This window comes from Euleptes europaea, chromosome 11, assembly GCF_029931775.1.
Source record: "Euleptes europaea isolate rEulEur1 chromosome 11, rEulEur1.hap1, whole genome shotgun sequence".
Lineage (NCBI taxonomy): Eukaryota > Metazoa > Chordata > Lepidosauria > Squamata > Sphaerodactylidae > Euleptes > Euleptes europaea.
In genome coordinates, this window is record NC_079322.1 from 22,231,743 (window position 1) to 22,248,945 (window position 17,203).

Here is a 17,203-nt window from a genome sequence, read left to right on the forward strand (position 1 = left end):
GCTAAAGCTGTAGAGTTTTTCTTGTCACTATCTTCTCCATCACGGTTGTGAATGATTTAAGCAAGGAAGAGGAATTCAGGCTGAACAGGAAAGTGAAATAGAACCGTCAGCTGTCCAAGGTAAACAGAGAAGGAAAAATTCTCCCTCTTCTAGTTGCAGCAATCTACCTCTTCAGGAGCCTCCAAGGGTATCAAATACCAGTATCATCTAGCAACCGCATTTTGAAACCATGAGCAAAATTGCAACAGTAGCAACACTGATTGTGTTTCCAATCTGGCAAAACACACTACAAACTCAAGCACAATATTCCTGTTAAGTGTAAAAGATATTTCTCATATATCAGTTGTCACTGCTCTAAGGTCAGATGTAAAATTACTACTACAGGTAAACTGTATGGATTATGGCAACCATTTTGTCCGACATTCTCTTTCTATGGCTTTGAACCTATCAATTATTTGAAACAGACAAAACATCTTCCAGGAATCTGTTCAATGGTCCTTTCTGTAACACTGCTTCGCAACAATTTTGCACAGCACCAGATTTAGCACTGCAAAAGCATCACACAAAGACTCATCTCTCCCTCTTCTCCCATAAGGCTCCATTCCAGGTGCCTCCCGCTTGACCACACAGCCTTAAGTGGCAGCATCACTGAAATTCCACATTCCAGCCTGAAATGGCTCGAAAAAAGAAAAATGAAGACAAGCTCATCTAAACAGAGTGTTTTAAAAGCCAGCTTCCCACCATGTGATGGAGCAGCTAAGTAATCAGCAACCACAAATTACTCAACAGCGCATTCACTTTTCAGTTGTAATAGGCAGCTCCATGATAGCAGCAGCAACAGATGCCTATGACTGCGTATGATAATCAGGCAGGATGCTATATTTCCTGATGACACTTCCCAGTTTGCTGATCAGCATTATGTTAAAACATAATCCAAATGACATTACCCATGCGTACCTGTACAGTCTTTTTAATTCTATGTGAAGGTCCTGGATACTCCGGAGAATACAAGTCTGTCAGGAATAACGAGTTGATCAGTGTTGATTTCCCCAATCCAGATTCACCTATGAAAGAGGGAGAAAGTGAACGTAAATTACTAGAGTTTAAAAGATTCCACAAATGTTTACTGACTTACAGTGTACATTGGGCCAATATTTTAAACAGAGTGTTACATGCTTTAAAAAGGTAAAGGTGCAAGTACCAGGTCAATAGTGACCCATGGGGTGATGTCACATCACGACGTTTACTAGGCAGACTATGTTTACGGGGTGGTTTGCCACTGCCTTCCCCAGACGTCTGCGCTTAACCCCCAGCAAGCTGGGTACTCAGCTTACCGACCTCAGAAGGATGGAAGGCTGAGTCAACCTGAAACCGACTTCTGTCGGGATCGAACTCGGGTTATAAGCAGAGCTTTTGACTGTAGTACTGCAGCTTATCACTCTGCACCATGGGGCTCCTCTTACACACTTTACAATAATACAAAATACAACATCAAATGAAACTGCACCCTACTCTACAGTCTCAGAGCCACCACAAAGGATACACGTTCCAATTGTTCTCCATAAAAATCCAAGTTTCCTGTAAAGATTACACAAGCTGCATATTTAAGTGTGATTACAGGCAGACCTGGGACTGGTTCACACTACCACATCAAGCAGCTTTTACCAATGACTGGATGCAATAACTCATCTTGGTGCCTGAATTCATGCTAGAGGCCCTATACATGAAAGAAGGTGTACACAAGCCTAAGGCCCCTGGGAGAGACCATGGCTCAGTGGTACAGCATCTGCTTGTCATGCAGAAGGTCCCAGGTTCAATCCCCGGCATCTCCAGTTAAAGGGACTAGGGAAGTAGGTGGTACGAAAGTACTCTGCCTGAGACCCTGGAGAGCTGCTGCTGGTCTGAGTAGACAAAACTGACTTTGACGGATCAAGGGTCTGATTCAGTATAAGGCAGCTTCATGTGGCCATGTGTCCAAGCAATGCTATGGTGCTTATTCAGCACTACCCTTCTATTTTTTCAGCCAGTGCAACTGTTTGGGATAGGGCCGTGTTGGCGAACCTATGGCACGGGTGCCACTTCTGGCACGCGTAGCCCTTTCTGCCGGCACGCACGGTTCCTCCAAGCCACTGGTCTTTCCGGCTCTGCCCCACCCCGGATGGGGGAGGCTGTAGCCCAGGGGTGGGGAACCTCCGACATGATTGGCGGTGGCCCCCGGACTCTCCCACAGAAGCTGCCGCCATTGCCGCCGCTGGAGCGTGCGCGGCCAGCCAGGCGGGTGGGAGAGCGGGGAACAGAAGCCGAGCGCTCACACTCGGCATGGCTGGCGGCTTCTCCGGTGCCCTCTGGGCCTGTGCGGGCGGAGGGGCATGGCTGGTCGGTGGGTGCGAAGGAGGCGCCCTCTGCCCCACCCTGCTCGCCTCTCACAAGCCTGCTGCCGCGCCCCACCGAGTGGCAAATCCAAGGCAAAACCTCCCATGCATAAATGGCCTCTTTCTTTTTCTGTCTCCCTCTGTCCTTTTCTTTCTCTCCCTTGCTCCATTTCTTTCTCCCTTTCTCTCTCTTTTTCTTTCTTTCTCTCCCTCCCTTCCTTCCCTTTCCCCCTCCCTTCCCTTCTTTCCTTCCTTCCTTCCTTCTTTCCCTCCAGCGGCTTCTCCGGCACCCTCTGGGTCTGTGCGGGCGGAGGGGCGTGCAGTCCTATTCCACCTTTGAAGTGCCCACAAGCTATCCTCCAAACACCTTTCCATTTGTCTTGATATGTAGAGAGAAAACACTAAGGAACTAGTTGCCAATCTCCAGGTACTAGCTGGAGATCTGCTATTACAGGTGATCTCCAACCAATAGAGATCAGTTCCCCTGGAAAAAATTGCCACTTTGGCAATTGGACTCTATGGCACTGAAGTCCTTCCCCAAACCCCGCCCTCCTCAGGCACCACCCCAAAAACCTCCCACTCATGGCGAAGAGGAACTTGGCAACCCTAGCCTCTCCCTCTGGGCCCCCTCTGGGGGTGGTATTCAGGTTAAATTGCCGCATTGGCACTCGGCGATAAATAAGTGGGTTTTTGGTTGCAGTTTGGGCACTCGGTCTCTAAAAGGTTCGCCATCACTGGGATAGGGCGACGTCCTCAGCACTGTGGAAAGTAAAGGCTAGCCCAAAAAGCCAGATCAGGCTTCCAAGGGTCTGATTCAGTATAAGGCAGCTTCATGTGACATCCTTCGCTATGGAAAACCTTCCATTGGGGTAAGAATGTTAGTAGCAGAGAATGGCAAAAGTCTTAGGGGAGGAGACTTCATTCCCCTCCTCCAGCTTGTTTGGCCAGCCACTTGCCTACCATCCAGCCAGTCGACCTGCTTGCAGTGCTACCACCTCTGACTGATTGGTTTATGTGGCACCAGCTCATGCTCCTTGGTCCACTGCGCTGCCACCACCTGGCTCACATGGAGGAGACAGCGCCTGCTTGCTTGTCATGCTAGGGGCAGGGGCATTCACTCCGCCTCGCATAGGTGTCAGTTTTCCCAATTGGCATGTCATCCAGTAGCAGTGGGACACAAGCCAGTCATGGAATGTTTTGAGAGCTAACCGCAGTATGCAGTAAGCCACTCTCAAGTTGAAGGCCATACTTAAAAAGTATCAGAATACACTAACATGCATCTTGGCAAAAAACACATGGCCCAATAAACTTCAACACTATCAAGAAAGTGTTTGAAAACTTGGGGGGGGGGAGTAATCTTATTATGCAAGATCTCAATATAGCAAAATGAATCAGCAAGGTTTTTCTAATCAACGTTGCATGAAACAACATATTTATAAAAGGAGATGTCTGGTTTTGGGTGCAGAAAGGCAGCATAGTTCAAATTCTTCTTTATCAGTTATTTGCAACACAAAACAGTAAACCTCCTGACATATTTCAGTGTGAGTTGCTAGCAGACTACTGCTCATCGCTCAAATTTACACTGTGTAAAGGGACTTATTTAAACGGTTTCTTGGGTAGACTTGCCACAAAACTCTTATTATTCCTGTATCGAAAGCAACAATTTGTGCCTTTGAGATTAATGCTAACTTTTACAGACTACAAAAACCAACACAAATCACCATTACTTTTTGAGATCACTTTATTCAACAGTGCCCTAATCTGTTGCTGTTTCTATAAAAACGAAGTGCAAATTCAACTGCTCAATTCTAGGGCTTGGATCCATAAGCGCATAGCCATGGAGCAGCAAACTTAAGAACATAAGAAAGACCATGCTGGATCAGACCAAGCTCCATCAAGTCCAGCAGTCGGTTCACACAGTGGCCAACCAGGTGCCTCTAGGAAGCCCACAAACAAGACAGCAGCAGCAGCATTGTCCCACCTGTGTTCCAAAGCACCTAATATAATAGGCACGCTCATCTGATCCTGGAGAGAATAGGTATGCATCATAACTAGTATCCATTTTGACTAGTAGCCATAGATAGCACTCTCCTACATGAACATGTCCACTCCTTTCTTAAAGCCTTCCAAGTTGGCAGCCATCACCACATCCTGGGGCAGGGAGTTCCACAATTTAACTATGCGTTGTGTGAAGAAATACTTCCTTTAATCTACAGTGGGTAGCCATGTTAGTCTGTCTGCAGTAATAGAAAAGAGCAAGAGTCCAGTAGCACCTTAAAGACTAACAAAAATAGTTTCTAGCAGGGTATGAGCTTTCGTGAGCCACAGCTCACTTCTTCAGATACAGCTAGAATGTCATTCTAGCTGTATCTGAAGAAGTGAGCTGTGGCTCACGAAAGCTCATACCCTGCCAGAAAATATTTTTGTTAGTCTTTAAGGTGCTACTGGACTCTTGCTCTTTTCTATTCCTTTCATCTGTTTTAAATCTCTCACCCTCCAGCTTCAGCAGATGACCCCGCGTTTTAGTATTATGAGAGAGAAATTTATGCACTAGAAAAGCGTCGTTCTCAGCCACCCTGGCTGAGGAATAGGGGGAAGTACTATCTTGCTGATACTTCTGCGGCTCTCATCAACATGCAGTTCCATCACCCACAGCAGCAATCTTCTGGACAACTGATCCAGGCTGGAAATTGGGGAAGGGGGGAACACGGCAGTGGTTCTGCTCTGGTGGTTCTGCTACTGTCTGCAAATTCCAAACGCGGTGCTAGAAAGCTACAGTTCTGCGGCCTGAAATTATGCTACGGGGGCTCCATGAAGCGTAATAAAAATCCATTATACTATTTAATATATTGATTTATTTACAGTCCACCTTTCTCACCCCGTCTCAAAGTGGATTGCACAATGTAAACTGATAACAGTGCATATGAATGTACATCTAATAAGTGCACTGCAAGTCAATACAATCAATGAGGAGACAGCGAACGAGCAATGTACTAAGAATCGGATTACTATGAAATCTGAACGAGCATAGCATATTAAGCTTGATACAGAATGAAGATATAACGAGGAAAAATGGTGTTCTATCAGTAGAAATCAAAGAAATGACAACAGGGTAGTACATGCAGTGAACTGATAATATGTTCTGTATTTAGTGAAATAATCCACAGTCCCTTTCCCTTCATAAAGCATGTTCCTGAACTATTCTATATCTTATTACCTTTACAGAAACTCTCTTGAACAACTCTTGTTTTATATATTTTGTAGCATTACAGGAGTGTGGGAGCCTTCTTAACCTCCTCCTGCAGGCCATCCCTCTTAGCCACGTAACCACAGTAGTCAGGCAGCAGTTCAAGACCTCGACCACATCCCAAGGAGATCTGGAGAGAGGGAGAGCTGGGTATCATCAACATACTGATGACACACAATTCCAAAGCTATGAGAATGATTGGTCATAACAGCTTTACAATAAGGTTGAATGGTAAAAAGAGATAAGACAGCACCCCGTGGAATCCCATAGGACAAGTACCACACTGATAACAACTGGTCTCTGATAGCAACACTCTGAAACTGGCCCGTAAGAAATGATTTAAACCAGTTCAAAGCCCATCCCGATACCTATTTCTGCCTCCAAATGTCTCAGTAAATGGCATGATCCACTGTATTGAAGATTGCAGATAAATCCAGTAAGAGCAACGAAAAGGCAAAAAGCCAAAAATATTGGCGAATGATTCATCAACAATTACAGGAAATGCTTCGGGTGAATTTTGAAATAGAACCTAAATTCATGTTGTTGAGTATGACTCCCCTCCCAATTGAATTCTACATATAAAGAGCTCTACCAGTATGCAACTTCAGCAGCCAGAATGTATATGTCAAATACTGGAAATCCAATACAATTCCTGACATCAAAGAGTAAAAACAAACTTTCCGATTTTTTAAAAGTGAATTTACAGAGGGATATAAGGTATATAAATGGTTGACATTTAACAGAAGATATGGTATTAGATTTTCATAAGTTTAGCTGATGTAAAGGCTCAATGGATGAAATATATTTCTGTTCATTTTAGAGAATCTTGAGATGAAGTAATGTTTTGAATGATAGAATATTTGGAAACACTTTCTCTTTACCTCTAAAATTAAAACTATATGGAAGCTTGGAGGATGACGTATCCTTTATCTTATTTTTTCCCCTTCCCTTTTTTTCTCCTTTCTGTACTCCTCTTTTATAAAAATTAAAAAAAAAGAAAAAAAAAAGACTGCAGATAAATCCACTAAGAGCAACGAAGAGGCATAGGCCTTTGTCTACATTCAGGCGGAGATCATCAGCTAAGGCTACCAGCACCATCTCTGACTTGTAGCCCAGCTTGAAAAGGATCCAGGGCAGATACATCGGTGGGAATACATAGAAAGTGCGAACAGTATTTTTTATAACGTTTTCAAACTCTTAATACATCGCTGGGAATACAAGTGCTGTAACAGCCTTTGTAATGTCCTCCTTCCTGATGACTGCCTGGCATCTTCTCCCTTGACATTTAGACACCATGCAGACTTCCTCATTTTGCTGATTTGATTTGTGTTCGGCTTTATATTTCTTATTGAATTTGTCTCAGGTTAGATCTATGAGTATGTCTTGGTTGTCTTGCTTAGTTGGTGTTTTGATTGGAACGGTTTTTCTGGTTGATTATTTTACAGTTCATGTTGACCAATTCTGGAGAGTATTTTGAAATGTGCCTCAGGACAGTCAAATTACTGACAGTGATATTCAGGCTTAAAACTATTCACAAACACATAATATGCATGTGCACCTGAACACAGAAAGTGTAGCGCAAAGAAAAACTGTAAGGGACAGTAAAGATGGCTATCTAGCCAAAACCAAGGACACAAAAGTAAAAAGTAAAAAATGGCTTGTGGTCCTGCAATGTATGCTACATGGTGAAATAATGAGGAGGCTACAACTTATTTCTGAAAGGATAGTGAACTATTCAAATTCTATAATGGAAACCTTTACCACACATGCTAGGAAAATGAGGTCTCCTTTGTAGGCTAACTCAGGATATTACCCTAAAGTAAATTTTCAAGAGATAGGATTGACTAGTGAGCACCCAAAGGAGCTGCCAGTTTAAAAGTCTCAAACGCTGACATCAACTCTAATGAAAACCAAGTTTCAGGACAGAAACCACAGGCAAGTTAACAGATGAAGGCACAGCAAACGCCTTACAATGCAATATAGACAATGTAGATTGGCTAGTAAAATTGCAGAATAGACAGAAAGACAAGGAATTCTAGAAAATTAACTGTTTGCACTTCAAGGTTCACTTCAGGCATATACGGTAATCTGCACCCATAATTTTTGAGAATGACTGCCTGCTCTAAGCAAAGCCACCCGGAAAGGTGACATGTTCAGAGCACTGTCAGTTTGATCCACTTTGGTTCTTACATGTTGAAAGCACACTGCTGATCACTCTGACTTCTCTGTAACTGTTCTGAATGGCCCCCAGGAAAAAAAATCAATTAGAACGCTGTGGAAAATGGTTCAGGGCAAAATCCAGATAAATGCAGCTCGGGGAAACACAAAAAAAATAAATAAACCAATAAGCCATTTCTGCTGCCTAGAATAACCTTCTCAAATAAAAGTGCAAGACAAGGGATTTCTCAGAACAAAATCAGGCAATATGAGTGACTCACGGTTCCCTTTCTTCTTTTGTACCACTGAATGGGAGAAACTGTCATATTTTACTTGTGGTAAGCCATGAAGCACCAGAGGTTCTCTGGTCAAATTCCAGATCCACCTTGATGCACATTTTCAAAAGCAGGAGCGTGGCGATTAAAACCAGGGGTTCTTGGACGTAAGGACCCCCAAAATGAGATGCAAGGTCAGGAAGATGGAGGTGAAACAGGGTGAGCTGGTAGAGGAGGTTCTGGGAAGCAAAACAACAAATTTGGATTTGCCTGTGCATAATGTGCCAACAGCCCAGAAATCAGCCTATTTTTCAGTATTGCTATAGTGATACATGTTATTTCTTGAAATAGTTATATATTCAATACCTAACATTGCAGTCCTATGCAAACTTATCTGGGAGTAAGCCCCACTGAATACAGTGGATTTCTGAGTAAGCATGGCTATGATTGCACAGCACAAAACACAATACACCTTCTGAGGAATAAGGCTCAGTTCAGCTTTAAATCTGTATGTTTTCATGGCTAGAGCAACCAATTAGCACACACTCTTCTTTCTGAAGGACAAATGAAACTTTTCAATTTAAATCAGCTCATTTAACTTGGCCTCCCCACTCCCCCTCAGGTATTTAAAATCAACCCACCCTGGTGGTGTCAGAGACGTCTCCCCACTGCTCAAACGCCATTAGTAAGCTTTCCGGCTGTTCCTTTCATATCTTACAGAAATGAAATTTCTGTGAAATTCAGTGGGCGACCTTCAAACAGTTTCTCTCTCCCCTTCTTGTCAACTCACCCAGCTCACAGACCTTGTTGGGAAGACAACATGGGCAAGGCAAGTCTAGGAGGCCCTGATCTACTTGGAGGAAAGGTAGGATGAAAAAAAATGATTCAGATCAATGCAAATGCTGAAGCTCCCCCCCCCCCATTTCCTTTTGCAGAGATCTGATACCCTCCATCTGCCCCTTTGCTTTAGGCAGGCAATGGGAGCATCTGGGAGGTTCAGGTTGAGGGCAGAATCCCACCCACTCCAGTAGATATACTGATGATGATATTTATTGCTGAAGAAATGACAACAGAAATGACTTCTCTATCACATTTTATTAAGCAGAATGCCTGGAACAGGACAGTCACCACAGAGAATACACGGGCCTCCATTTTGTTGGAATTAGTTATTACTAACATGTGATATTGGTTTCAGTGGGGCTTAACCATGACCCAACTGGACCAAGGCCATACTGTCAGAGTACCAAGTCTGCTAGTCAGCCAATTCTAATACTGTATCTCCTCCACAGCCCCCCCTCAATTTACTATTACGGTAAGAAGAATCAGAAGTTATTGGTACTGCGTGAGGAAATCACACTTAAGAGTCTTTTCACATTTACCCTCCAGAATTAACCACCATGATTTGTACTGAACATTTTCCAACAGCAGCGCAAACTGGATGCAGCCAAATTCCAGTTCTTACTCCAGCCTTGTCAAGAAGCAGGACCAAGGAATTGCTTCCAGCTGTTTCTCTTCCCATTTCAAGTGCCATTTAGTCATAAAATGGCTTCACAATGTTAATTCTTTACCAGGAGAAACCTGCAGTCTTCTCACAGTAGCCCTTTTGGCTTCTGTTTACTGTATCTGTTTAGTGAAACTGATAGGGCAGGTTAGTTAGGCTTCCTATAGCAGATTCTGCCAAAGATTCACAGCATGGTTACATTTGAAGATTTATTTTGCAGCTACAAGCACAAACCTCCAAAGAAAGTTTGTGCTTCTAATCTCCAGGCTAGTGTAAACAAAATGTTTGCTGCACAGAAGGTCTAAACTCGCTTCAATTGTCAGATCTAAATTGTTAATGTTTTGTTTTAAACTCATATGCTTCCTTAGTTATGGAGCAAGAATAATAAGCAGCTACCCCATGTTTCCTGCTTTGCATTTGGGAAAAGGCTGTTGTTAGCAAGTGCAGAAATTCAATTAGCAGCTGTGGTTACTATAATGCAACGTAGTTATTATCCAATTTCAGTCTCCGGGAAGATAGCTGAAAGCACACACACCCCCGCCCCCCGTACATACATGGGCAGTAAGGAAGACATTAATCCTCAGATGGGCTTAATTTGGGAATTGTACCATTACCCATGAGCCTTAGTTATAATGATGGCTTCATTTTCTTGTGCAACTGTCCCGTGGATTTCTTCCTCAGATATTGATAATTGTCCAATTTGAAACATATCTAGAAAAACTGTGATTGTTAACAGCCAAACAAAGCCAAAGGAACAGGATAAACATTTATCAACTACTCTGATTTTTTTTTAAAAAAACAAAAAAACCTAAACTTTGTTTTCTTAGAGTTTATTATTTAAGAGTGGGACACCTTTTTTTTTTTTTTAGTACTGTCTCAGGTGGGGAGGCACTAAAAGCAAAAGATGGGAGGTACCGCTTCGGCTGTTTCCTTCCCAGTACTCTGTACATATACCAGCTTACTTCCACCCGTTAAGATTCCTTTAAGGCTGCCATCTATTCCTACAGCCTTTTCTTCTCAGCACTGCATGGGGGGGGGGGGGCTTGTTCACACTGAGGGACATGTAAGGCCACAATTTGCATTTGATAGTCATGACCACTGATGTGTGAAACGAGCAACGACAAGTTATAGCAAATTCAGAACTGGGGAAGACAAGTATTTTAACCCAGGGTGGATAAAAACCAATGATTAAAAAAAAAAACATTTTAAAAACAGATTTTTTAAAATTCAAATTGTTTTTTTTATTTAAATTGGATTTTTTAAAATAAAATGCTTTTTTGAGGAAAAATCTATAGCTTTCTATTTAAGATACATTATAGTCCAAAGATTATTTCATCATGAAAAAAGGATTCATTTTTAGTTATGTAGCATGAGGCTATATATTCATGCAATGTTTAAATTTTTTTGGTAAATGAATTCCATTAATCCATTCATGATGCCATACTCTTCCAGAGGTTTCTGTAAGATTATCTTGGGCAATTTTTTTCTATCAAGAAGATATAATCACAGATGTTTGGTTTTGCAGATCCCAAATCTGTTATTTTGTGTCTGCAGAGATAACATGCCTCTTCTTCACAGCAAAAATGTTATAATTATATAGAGTGGAGAAAAAGACCTTAATCCCATTGTTTCTTTGCAAATCTATGTACACAGAATCAACCCCTTACCCCTTAAGTGCTAAGTTCAATGAATGGAGTGGAACAGATCTGCACAAGGAGCTAAGTGTGAGGAGGGAGGGGCAAGCAGTAAAAATTATAGTGAAACCTTTTGAGCAGAATACTCCACAAGTCTTGTGATCTTTGTGTGTATAACCTGAGGTTTATCAATATTATTCTCTCCCTGGAGGAGAAAATCTATAATGGCATCAGGTTGTAAAAGAGACCCAGTTTGGGAATATTTTAATGAAGTTCCTCTATCTATGGGTAAAGGAGGCATGCGGGCAAAATGCAAACACAGCAACAAAGAAATGCCAGGCCTGCTGGCCCAAATGAAACGGAGATAGATAATTGTGAAAGTATTGCAAGGTGAACTATCTATATATTTCTAATAGTATAACCATAACCAAATCAATAATTTTTGATATAACTAAAACGACTCCGAAAAGTCATTACTCTAAAAATGAAACCATCGGCTTTCCTTTCATTTTTGGCCCTGGAACTCCCACAATCATCCTGAAGCTGGCGGCCAATTTTATTTTCTGAGTTATGCTTGCCACAAATGGACAGATAGATGGACATGCGGATCCTGTTATTATTGTAGATACATGGTAACAGCCATCTGAGTCACATCTATCCCAATGTAGTTGCTCAAAAGCCCCCCCCCCCCCCGGAGTAAGACATCCTCTAGAGCAGGGGTGGGGAACCTCTGGCCTGTGGGCCGTAAATGCATGCCGAGGCCAGGAGCTCCAGGGCCCCGCCATAGAAACCCGGCGCGGACATGCGTGCCAAGGCCAGGAGCTCCAGGGCGTCACTTCCTCCTCGTGATGCTCCAGCTCTCGCTAGCTAGGCCCTCCCCTCGGCACTTCAGGCTTTGCTGGCAGGTGGGCACGCACACGTGCAAAATTCAAGACCACTCCTTTTTGTCCACACCCCACTGGCTGTTTCCAGGTGAGTGGGTGGCGGCCCTCCCGACCTCCCGTCTCTGGAGGACCTCTCCTGTCCTCCTCCCCACACCGGCCCTGAACCTTCCTCCCCCTTACAGCTTGCCCATGCGTGTGCGGAAGGGTGATCCCGCAGCCGCACTACCACGCCTCGGCCTGCTGGGGCACCCAAAACTTGTGCAGCCATCTCTCCCTTCGCTGGCCTGCGCGCTGGCTGCACCACGCCCTCTGCCGCACCACAATCTCCCCCCTCGCCAGCCTGTGCGCTGGCCGCATCGCGCCCTCCACTGCACCCCTACGCCATGGCCTGAAGCTGCTGGGGCACCCAAAACTCGCACCGCCATCTCCCCCCTTGCTGGCCTGAGCACTGGCCGCACCACACCCTCCGCCGCACCCCCGCGCCACAGCCTGAAGCTGCTGGGGCACCCAAAACCCGCGCCGCCATCTCCCTCGCTGGCCTGAGCACTGGCCGCACCGCGCCCTCCGCCGGCTCAGTGGGCCCCTGTGCGGCCCTCCCATCGCTCTCCCCCAAGGCCAACAGCTGAAGCAGGTGAGGCACTCCGTATCGCTCCCCCCTGCTAGACCTGACTTTGGATGTGAAATAGAGTATCTGCTTGGCAGGGGCTGTGGCTCAGTGGCAGAGCATCTGCTTGGCATGCAGAAGGTCCCAGGTTCAATCCACGGCATTGCCGGGATGGGCAAGAAATGAACAGAGGTGGGTTGCCTTTGCCTTTCTCTGCATAACGACTACGGCATTCCTTGGGGGGTCTCCTATCCAAGTACTAACCAGGGCCGACCTTGCTTAGCTTTTGAGATCTGATCAGGCTGGGCTGGGCTGGGCCATCCAAGTCAAGACCCAGGCAGCATGTAAAATTTCTCAATAAATGAAGTGTACTTCATATTTTCTCTAAGCCAAAATGGGTAGGCCACCAATAGGTTAAGATCCTAGACATCTGCAGGACAAACCTACTGACACTTCCCGAAGAGTAAGCCCCACTGACTGGACTTGAGTAGGATTTAGAGTAGACCTGCATAAGATTGCACTGCTGATCACTTTTTGTTTTCACTGTTAAATGTGGACGACAAATAGCGCACATAATATCTATCTATCTATCTATCTATCTATCTATCTATCTATCTATCTATCTATCTATCTATAATTTTGTATGGCCCCCAAATGGTGTTATAAATATCCAAATGGCCCTTGGCAGAAAAAAGGTTTCCCACCCCTGCTCTAGAGTAATGCAGGGTGTGGAGGGAGATAATGCTACATGACAGTGGATGCACTTTCGACTTGCGAATAACATGCTTTGAATCCTGGCCAGTAAGACTTTCATTACATGGTTCCACAACAATTAGCGTCACTGAAGAAGATAAGGCAGGAACGCTTACAGAGTGAAAGACTATCAGATAGTAATCTAGAGTCCACACTTCACACAAGCATATATGACAAAAGAGAGTTTTGACTCTTGAAAGCTTATACTCCGGAAATCATGTTCATCTCAAAGGTGTTAGTAGACTCGAATCTAGCATCACACAAACGACATACATAAAATAAAGTTCAATAAAGGTAGTAATTCAGTAGTTAAAGCTACAAACAATTTATGGACACATCAGCTTTAATTCTAGGCCTTCACAGATTTCTCTTGCACACAGCCTGGATTGACTCACCTTTAAAAATTCTAGCTATGCAAATGGAGATACAGGAAGTTCATATCCCTCACCAGAGAATCCAGGAGCCAAGTAAACCACTCAAGTTTCTGAATGAATGTAAATTAATGGGTTTTTCAGAAAAGCAACCCTGTCATAAAAGCAACTAATCAGCACAGTAAAATTGGCAGAAGGAAAGAAATTCTTGTCAATTCTGCTCTCAATACTACATCCGTGGATAAGTGCCAGTAAGTCAGGGAACATATCCATGGGAAGAATAAAACTGACTGTAAAGTAGCATTAACACTAAACCCTTGTTACTGTGGTTTATAACAAGATACATGCAACGGAAGTTTAATGGTCTTAAAAGTTCTTCACCTCTTTGGATAAATGAGCTATCCATTTCTTAGTTCCAGTATTATGTTCAGAGGGTCTTTAAGGTGCTCGAAATAATGCTCACTCATGTCACATGTAGTCTTTAAAATGCCCCAGGGCACAAAGTGCTTATTGAGCAGTATGACTGACAGCCAGGACCGTCCAAGTACAGACTGTTGTACTGTTTATACAGCTACCAAAGATTAAATAGGAGAGAGAAGAGCTGTCATTATGTAGCAACTCTTGATTGCTTTCAGCTCCAACTCAATATCAGATTTACCAACCACGTAAAAAACATAGTTTACATTTATCATCAGAGTACACCATTACGTAATTTCTGAAACGATACTCCAGCAACAACATTGAAAATATGAATGGGAAGGACCTGCCCCGAGGCTGATAAAACGGAAAGATATGAATAGAATAAGGTAAAATTATGATGTTGTAAAGCTTGATAGAAGTATGTATTGTGAAGAGGAACTTATAACTGCTTGGATGCAGCCACCCTTTAATTAAAGTAGTATTAGCGTCTTGAAATTTTTTCCTTCATAAAGCAGCAGGGTAGTGAATTTTTAGCGAAGAGAAAACAGCCTAAAGCTCTGAAGTGAAGAACAATGCAGCTTTACGTACATTTATACTTAAAACATTTCAACTCTCGACTGAAACTTTTGCCTATTTAATTTACCTGCAATATTGGTGACATGCAACTAGGGTAACAAAGTGGCTACACACAGCTGTCACTAACCATACACACTCTGCATGACAACCACACCACCAATGGGAGAGCTACAATCCAAAAAGGCCCATTCAAACCAAATATCAGAATTGATAGTTATTTATTCAGAATATTTACATGGTACTTTTCTCTGAAGACCAGATTTGAAGCTCTCAAAACTTAAAAGTAGTCCAGCCAGACTAAAATACCACACAGACAATACAACAGGAATGATTCAGTCTCAATAACCCTACATGACATCTGTTAAAATGACAGTGCAGAAATTAAGCAGTGTCATTACATGAGCAAGCCAGAGTCTGGCTGTAACTTACGATTTTATTACAGGTGCCATTGTGTGATGAGTAAGAAAAATCAATTTATGAATAAGTACATGAGTTAATTTACTGTACAATCTTTTTAGATAAAGCAGAGAAATCACCATTTGTATGGCTCGCTGAAGAATCACAATACACAACTTACCTACTACCATGAGTGTGAATTCAAACCCTCTCTTCACGGACTTTCTGTAAACTTGATTGGGGAGATTTGCAAACCCCACGTATCCTTCAAGATTCTTCTGTTGCTAAGATAAAGGCATCTGAAGTCAGAATACTTATTTATAGAACAATTATGATTTAATATTAGTAAGACTTGGACAACTATTAGATCAGGTACAAACAGAACACTGTTTTCCTCATGCTTTACCTAATACCCCTAACAGAAAGTCTTCTGTATGGCCCATTTCTGAGTATTTAATACAATGGTGCTCGCTTCTTTGCAGAGTGTAAAACCAAGTATCTCCCTATGGTATGTGAATGCTGACTGACACCCCCCCCAACAGAACAAGCAGAATTGGCTTAAAAGGTTATTCTCTGCTAAAATGCACACTTTCAGAAAGCAGTGTTCACCCTGCTTTCATCCATGAGGCACAGAACTTCAGCCATCTGTAAAGAATTTGTAATGCAGTCACTTGACTGGCTCTAGGAAAATACTTCAGAAGAGCATAAGGGCTGCCCGAGGCCAGGTGATTGGCTACAACTGGTTATTTCGAGCTCTCTCGTGCTTTCAAAAGAGCCACAGCTATGGTTTTAAGCAAAGTGGGTGGAACAACATAGTTATGGCTTCTTACAATCTTGTTACAATTAAAGAGAGCTTATCTTCCAAATTCACTATTTGTTCTTAAAACTCCATCTGCTAATGAAGAACTTACTTCCCCGTAAGTCTTTACAATGGCAGATCCAGACTTATGTTTAATGCTTGTAGTACTGAAGACAGGAATAATTGGATCAGCACAAGAGCCTTTTCAGAATGTAAAAAAAAAAAGGTCTAACACTTCACCAGCTACACGACGTCCCACCCCATGTAACAAAGTGGAGGATAACATTACTGTGAAAGGGATACTCCAGTTCATCTCTTAAAATAAGCAAAGGAAGAGTATCGTGGGAATGTCTTGTGCTCAAAAGGGAGAAGTACAACAGTAAAAAGGAGTTAATTTTTTAGAAGTGAAAGACTGTAGTGACAGGAATGGTAGTGGTAGCAGTGTTGAGGGGAGTAGTCTTGGCAGTGTTCATTTTTAAGGCAGGTTTTTCAACAGTCATTTGTTAAGGATGAATGCTCTCTGAGCAACAAGGGCTTGGCAAATTGGCAAAGAATTGATCCTGTTTTCCAGGCTTCCAATGACTCACATAGTCAAATGTACAATTGTTGGCTAGTAACTTTTGTGGGGTTATTATGGCGGCTCTATTAAGGACTTTTGTTCACAATGACATGGGAAAATGGGAAACAGCCATTACATGAATCCCTATAGGGTGAGTGGTTGGAGAGAAGGTTTTAAACTAAATTAGGTATCAGCTACATTCTACATAGTATTCACTAATATAATACTGACCAACCTAACTAGGGAGGCAGAAAAGAGAAAAACCATGTTTTTGAAGATCTGAAACAGATGCACTATCGTGGCCACAGCTGTTTCAATGCCATGCACCAACCAAGTAACAATTGGGTATGCAAGGGGAAAGTAATTTCTAAACACACTCAGGATTATTTTGATTTTTAATAGCAATTCTTTTATATGACATAATACTTACAGCTACTTTGTGAACAACATGTTTCCATCATTGCAACAATCCAGATAGGAGAAAGTCAGAAGTGATGAATACGATCAGTTCAGGAAAGCCAGCATTTCAAGAAAAAAGGGAGAAAAAAAAAGTTACTTACATTGATCAAATTACACAGTGGTATGCAATATAACTGTACAATAAAATATATATACTATCAGCAACAATGTTATTTACACACTCCTAGACATGTGT

The 17,203-nt window shown here is 42.7% G+C and overlaps 1 protein-coding gene across 1 annotated transcript in view; it reads right to left on the minus strand.

The window, feature by feature from the left end:
* Positions 1-16,999, minus strand: part of SEPTIN7 (septin 7) — a gene marked incomplete at its 5' end in the record, with an annotated part of 50,450 nt that extends 33,451 nt beyond the window's left edge. The window contains 3 exons of the mRNA XM_056857044.1: positions 958-1,064; positions 15,372-15,474; positions 16,979-16,999. Of these exons, the coding sequence (XP_056713022.1) occupies positions 958-1,064; positions 15,372-15,474; positions 16,979-16,999 (231 nt within the window). The remainder of the gene's footprint in view (positions 1-957; positions 1,065-15,371; positions 15,475-16,978) is intronic.
* Between the last annotated feature and the right edge of the window lie 204 nt (positions 17,000-17,203).